Genomic DNA, 7,367 nt, shown 5'->3' with positions numbered 1-7,367 from the left:
TGCTCGAGATGAGGTGAGTGCATGAATGATATTGCTCGTATGAAGTGGTAGCTCAATAGTTTGAGTGCTTGAGGCGATGTTGCTTGCTCTCGGTTCTAGCGCAGAATACGAGAGCGCAAGGGGAAGAAAGGGTTAGGATGGTATTAAAGGGATGCCGGAAGAGGTGCGGTTGAGGTGTGGTCCTGCTCCTGAAACCCGCTAGGTAAGCTTCAATTAATGAAATGAATGGGCAATATTATCCTGTGAGCCACATTTGCGTCATTCATTGTTAATGCATTACCATTCTTCATTTTTAGGGGTTCAAGCCCGTAGGGCTGAAAACCTATTGTTTTTGTGCTGGTTTATTATTATTATTATTATTATTATTTATTAGGGGTTCAAACCTGGAGGGCTTAAACCCTATGGTTTTTGTGCTGGTTTATTATTATTAATGTTCATCCACATTGGCGCAAATTGCCGTGAGCTGCTACATTGCAGAAACATGAAATTTGGCCCAATGATAGATATTGGTAACCATTACTACGTCAAGAAATATTTCCCCAATCGGCCTGAAGGGGGCGCTATAATTAAAGGTTTTACTTTAAAGGCCATAACTCCTACACTGTTTGTCCGATTTTGACGAAACTTGGTACACATATGCAGGTGTCCTAACTCTACAATTTTGCAATTTGGATCCTCAAGGTCTGCCTGGAAAATTTTTGAGATATTTTGAAAGTTTTGTAAAACACATTTTTAACATCTCCTCCTACACCGTTTGACCAATCACCACCAAAATCGATCGGTAGCATCTATGGACCAAGCTCTATAAATGCCTTTTCAGATTTTTGATATCTACTTTAGTTTTGAAAATACACATTTTTAAAGTTGTGAGAGGGCTTGGCCTGTCAGCTAAATTGTTATAACTTCATGACCGATTGTTCAATCATCACGAAACTTGGTGAACATATTCAGATATCATCAATACCTAAGTGTGCAAAGCTTTTTTAAGATTGAACAGTAGGGGGCGCCACAAATGCCAAAAAACTGTATCTCTTAATCCCGATGACGAAATTGCGTGAAATTTGGTACACATATTCAGGGAGGCTGTACTAGTCAAAATCAGAAATTTTGTCATCATTGGTGAAAGTGGGCGGGGCCTATGGTGTAATAACCATGTAACAGCCAGTACATCAAAGCCCATTCACATAATCGGTGCCAATCTTGTCAGCCTCGTCTGGAATGGCATTTCGAACACGCGTACCGAATTTTGTGCGATTCAACCATAAGGGGGTGCCGCAAACACCAAAAATGGGCGTGGCCTAACACAAAAACGTCCGTAACTCCACACCCGTTTGTTAAATGATCGCAAAACTTGGCAGATATATCAAGGGATATATTTGGATGATGTCTTCGGAACCACTGACACTTTGGTTTTTGCGACGTCAGTACCGTTCAGAAATGGCTTGAACCCCTTTCATGGCCGCTTGCGGCTATATCATTAGGTTTGATATGAAAAAACTGAATCTCATCACAATTCATTATCTTTTTATCAGGGAGCAATCTCACAGCTGAACAGCGGGTGTACAACTATCGCCACTCCAGAGCAAGGCGGGTTGTTGGCTGCCAGCCTCTGGAGGAGGGCAGTGTCAACAGCATCCATCTACTGGGTTCGCTTCCTCTTCCTTTGCACTCCAGGTGTTCTGCAGGTTGAGGTAGAGGGAGAGGGCTTGGTGAAGGACACAGATCGGATGCAGTACACAGGCTTGGTGAGGGTGAAGGACAGGGAACAGATGCTGGGCTTGGAGTAGGACTGCTCATGATGTCCTCGTCATTTGGCATCTACAACCACAGTGTCATGTTAACAGCTGGCACGCAATGTGAATTCTGATATTTGATACGTGTAAATTTGAAGCCTTCCTAAACACAAGACAAGGTAATTAACTGTTGCTGGCTGACATTAACATCAGGCTAGGAAACATTCTGATAGATACAGCCTGTATTTTGCTAATCTGAAGCTACATGTAGCCTACAACACTTACCGTATTATCTTCTGGAAAATTGGTGTCAGTGGACTGGTGAATGATAAAATTGGCGGACAAAACACGCCATTGGCATCGTCCCCACTGTGTTTCTCCAGCATTTTCTGCCGTGCTCATATGTAATGGTCTCTGACCTGTTTCCATTTGTTTTTGCATGTTTCCATGTCGACTTGTAAAATGTTAGCGATCTCACGCCAGCTGTTCTGGCAAGCATACATGTCACTGTGGAGCAGCATGGAGACATCATACAAATGCGGGTAATTCCGGACAAGCTCTATTAGTATATTTTCAAAACTTTCCGACATTGTTGTTGTTGTTGTTTGTTCAGAGTCTGCTGCTGACCACAGTGACCTGCCTGTCACATCATGATATACTGCGCCCAGCTGTCATGTGCTGCAACTGCATCTTGTGGACGCATAGTGGTAATTTCTGAGGAGGCGCACAACCAACACTCCAAAGGAATGCAGGATTTCCCATTTGGCAGACGCAGGGATACGTGTGGGATAGCTGCAGGGTAACCATCTTAGAGGCTAGTATATAGGACCCCTAAGGGCCCTGGCCAGCAGGCCCCTTTCGCCAAACTGAAAGTCCTTGAGTACGGGCCGGAGAGAGAAATCTCACCACAGATATTATGATTTTATGCTATGGAGCAGGACACACTGTACTTATTACCCCTTTAATTGTCTTGCCTAATTGACTCGAGGTAAAATGGAAAAAGTAAAAATACATGGAAGAGTGACACAGCAAAAACACAGCGGCTTTACCTCCCTTTGGAGCCTGTGTACATGCAGCTGCTCCTATAGCAGCAGAATGGGATATAAGTTCAGCAGCTGCCTCAGTCTGCTCAGTATGGGGGGAGGGGGGCGATACGCCTGCACTGTCTTTATCACACTCTCTATGAAACATAGTCTTTTACAACTATATTAGAACACCAAATGGAAAAATGGCTGTGAAATGAAACATGTTGTGAGTGTTTTTATCGGTTTTATTAGTCTGGTTTTTTAGTTGAATTGTGTGCTTTCATTCATTTTGTAAGAGCAGGTGTAACTGGTTTTTCCTAATGGTTCATATTTCATTGTGGAAAATACTCTTCATCAGATGTTCAAGCTGTCCTAATCGCAGCCGTTTCTAAGGACCCACTTCAGCTGAAGTCTCACGCTGTAAATATTTCCCATCATGCCTCCTTTTGAAAGAGCGGACAACTCGTCTCAGATCGTGTCCTTTGTGCTGGCTGCTTACGGCGACCTCGGTAACCTGAGGTACCTGTACTCCCCCATCATCATCTTCTCCTACCTGGTGATCATCTGTGTGAACGTCTTGCTCATCACCACCATCTGTATAGAGAGAAGTCTGCATGAGCCCATGTACGTGTTCATCTGCAGCTTGTTTGTTAACGAGCTGTACGGCAGCACTGCTGTGTTTCCCTGTCTGATATCCCAGATGTTTTCCGACACCCATGAAATTTCTTTCGCTTACTGTTTCCTGCAGATATTTTGCCTTTACACTTACGCCAATGTGGAATACTGGAACTTAGTGGCCATGGCGTACGACAGGTACGTCTCTATCTGCCACCCCCTGCAGTACCACGTTATCATGAGCTCAGGGAGAGTGTGCCGCATCATCCTTCTGGTGTGGCTGTGTCCTTTCATTCAGTTCACAATCACATACTGCCTGACTGTCCGCTTAAGGTTTTGTGGGAACTTTATCGACAAAGTGTACTGCGACCTGCACCTGGTCAACAGGCTGGCCTGTTCGGTCTCAAACGTCGACGATATTTATATTCTAGTTGTCGGAGTAGTGAGCATCACAGTACCGCTGATCCCTATTTCGTTCTCCTACTTAAAGATTGTAGCTGTTTGTCTGAGAAGCTCCAGAGAGACGAGGCTGAAAGCGGTGCGTACCTGTTCGCCTCAAGTCGTCTCCCTGGTGAACCTCTCCTTCGGCTTTCTCTTTGAAATAATACAAGCTGGTTTTCCTGTGACTCATGTTCCGGCGGCGTTGCACATCATTTTATCAGTGTATCTAATGGTTTTTCAGCCGCTTCTCAACCCTGTTCTGTACGGGCTCAGTCTGTCCAAAATCAGGAACATGTGTGTGAAATTGTTGCTGCGTAGACCAAAGTTTCTCTGGAAGAACCTGGACAAGTTGGACATTGCATGGTAGTTTTTAAAGACACACGCCAGAATGTATTTGACCATCGACATTTTGGATGTTTTCACGTATTTAATTCAAATAAAGGTTTCTGGTTCCTTACCCATCATCCCAAATACAGATCTGTGTCAGTTCAGTGTTTACAGATGAAAACAAACCTAAGGAGTTTAGATTTCAGTCTCGTCCTTTAATTCACTTTAATTCACCCATTTGTACAAAAAGGCCTTTTAATAATTTCACCTACATGTTTTTTACTTAACTTAATTATTGTATTTTTTGTAACATATTAGTGTTTTATTATTGTTATTATTATTATTATTAGTATTAGTATTATCATTATTATTATCATTATTATTAGTATTATTACTGACTGACAACCTGTCTTGGATGTTTCCCTGTCTTCCACCCATTGCATGCTGGGATAGACCCAAGCCTCCCTGTGCATCTGAACATGAATAAATGGGTATGGAAAATGAATTAATTATTATTATCATTAGCTTATTATTATTTCACATGCAAAGCTCATGTTTAGTTGTTTCAGTCCTTGTATCAAAATGTAATAAAAGTCAGAGGTTTCAGAGTTTCAGTTACAGCCGGCCTTTAAACTTTAAACTGGCAGCACTAGGGTATTTTAGTGAGACTTGGTTCCAGGGGGAGAGAATACATTTCTCAGATTTGGGTGGAAATGTGATCTGTATTTCAGATGTGACACCAGGTTTTATCTTTTATTACAAATTACAATTGAATGCGGGAAGAATTTTAAAAGTCCAGTTATTTTAAACTAATGTCTCAATAATGTCTTCTTTTGTAAATCTTTGTCATGGAATTGAATGTTTTATGTTTGAATGTTTTGATCTTGGCAACTGGGAAACACACACACACACACACACACACACACACACACACACACACACACACACACACACACACACACACTGTGCTATCACAACAGCAGATCCAAACTATGATGGAGTCACACCAGTAAAATATAATAATAATCTTATGTAAGATGTTTAAAAATGTATATTCTACTACAGATTACTAATTTGCTGTTTAAAATTGCAATCATTACATAATCCATTTAAGTACTCAAATTTAGTGAGGTAATCACATTACTTTCTGTGCTATTTCAGATTAATTTGCCTCCAAAATATACAGCAGCTATAAAAACTATCCACTCCCCCTTCAACTTTTTTACACATTTTCTTGTGCTAAAATTTGTTCAAAATATATTGATTTGAGATTTATGGTTTAAAATCTACACAAAGTACTCAATGTGAAATCTAGTTTGTAGAAGTATTCACCCTACCCACCCATTTACTCTACAAGGCCTAATTGTCTCACTGGCAAGAACATTTCAAAAATACAGTATTGATTCTTCATGTGGAGGTAATAGTAATATTTATATAGTAATAGTAATATTAGAAAGGAAACATGTTTCCTTTCCTAATATAAAGTCGTATGCCAGCTGTCTTCTAATAGCTCTGAGTTGTAGTGTGTAGTGCAGAGTGTGGAGCAGAGTGGAGTAACTGTGTCACTTGTGGGTGACATTTGACATGACAATAAGGTAATAATCATCCTTCCATCACTTTATATAAAAGCACAGATGGTGCACTGTCTGCCACTGACCTTTCTCTTCTGTAATTTTTCTGTGGAAGTTGATGAAGAAACTGAACCCCCCAAAAAACCTCTATATTTGTGGCAGCTGGACTGCAGTCTCCTGTTTTACCACAAGGTGGCAGCAAAACACTTCAAATGATCTCCATCTGTGACACTATTCCCTACAGCGGGTTTGTGTGTGTGTGTGTGTGTGTGTGTGTGTGTGTGTGTGTGTGTGTGTGTGTGTGTGTGTGTGTGTGTGTATGGGTGTGTGTGTGTGTGTGTGCGTGCATATATGTGGGATCTAAGGAATATAATTGTTGATTTTTGATGATGTGATCTGATGTCTGTCTCAACATGAAAACATTAAATATGTAGTAAATGCTCTCTGTATTGTCAGAGGACTCATGGGATCATTACAGTAACATAATATAATAATAATGTAAATGCAATAATAAGTAATGTGATGTTTTACTGCTTCCTGTAGGGAAATTTGTCTTTTCCTCTTTAACCCTGCTGCTCCAGTTCTATTCATTTCCCATGAGCCTGTGATGAGTCATGTGGGGATCTGCTGAGTCCAGTTAGCTTCATCTGATGATGATGATGATGATGATGATGATGATGAAGATAAGACTGTCTGTCTCCTCAGCCTGGTCCCTCTCTCTTAATTATTCTCTCTCTACTTCCATTTACCATTCTTTCTATCATCCTTTCTTCTTCTTCTTCTTCTTCTTCTTCTTCTTCTTCTTCCTCTTCCTCTTTTGTATCTATTAATCCATATTTAAGTAAACAGTCAAGACTGTTAGTAACATCTAACACCAGGAAGCAAATAAATCCTCAGCAAATCCTCTTTATTTTAATATAAACCTTTTGTTTCAAAAAGTGCTATATAAATAAAGTATTATTATTATTATTATTATTATTATTATTATTATTATTATGTAAACAATTCACTCTCTTTCCCATTCCTCCACACTCTTTGTGTTGAAATTGTCGGCAGCATGTGTTTCTGTAACCCCACAATTGTTTATATTCTGTTTTATTGCTTTATTGTTGTAGTATTTTTACTATTTCTACTGTTTATATGGCCCCTTTTACATTTGACCTGTTTGCTTTTAATCTATTTGTCATTTTCCCTGCTGAACTTTTTTTTACTATTGCTGCTGCAGAAAGTTTCTTCTCTGATCTCTCATCTCGACTCTCTGTCTTAGAGTCTTCTGGTTTGGTCAGTCAGATGGACCGGCCACAGCCACAAGTAGAGTAGTAGACTAGAGTAGAGTAGAGTTAACTGCATGGCCCCTGGTCACATGTCCACTCCCCCCCCCGCCCCCCCCCCCCCCTCCCCCGACCCTCCGGGACAAAAGGCAGCTTGTCCTGTGAGAGGCTGGAAAGGCCTGGCGCTCTCATCTGATCTGGAAACAGTCATTAGATTATTTGGCCTTCTCTTTGTTTAACAGACTAGTTCTTTATGGTTCTCAGGCCGGACCTCGCCCTGTCCCAGCACTCTGCAGGGGGTTCTAGTCTCTTTTTGACCCTGTTCTGCTCACACACATTTGTCCCATATCAAACAAAACACACTACATATCTGTAGCAGGTGAT

General features: G+C 41.0%; 1 protein-coding gene across 1 annotated transcript; it reads left to right on the top strand.

Moving 5' to 3' along the window:
* Positions 1-3,194: 3,194 nt before the first annotated feature.
* Positions 3,195-4,181, top strand: LOC139658084 (olfactory receptor 11A1-like). The gene has a single exon (XM_071536115.1). The coding sequence runs from the start codon at positions 3,195-3,197 to the stop codon at positions 4,179-4,181; it is 987 nt and encodes a 328-aa protein (XP_071392216.1).
* Positions 4,182-7,367: the final 3,186 nt, after the last annotated feature.

This window comes from Centroberyx affinis, unplaced genomic scaffold (assembly GCF_046629955.1).
Source record: "Centroberyx affinis isolate AG114_WGS23_722 - 3 ecotype Tasmania unplaced genomic scaffold, CSIRO-AGI_Caff_v1 ptg002828l_1, whole genome shotgun sequence".
NCBI classification, from domain to species: Eukaryota; Metazoa; Chordata; class Actinopteri; order Beryciformes; family Berycidae; genus Centroberyx; species Centroberyx affinis.
This window is presented reverse-complemented; position numbering and strand designations above follow the sequence as displayed.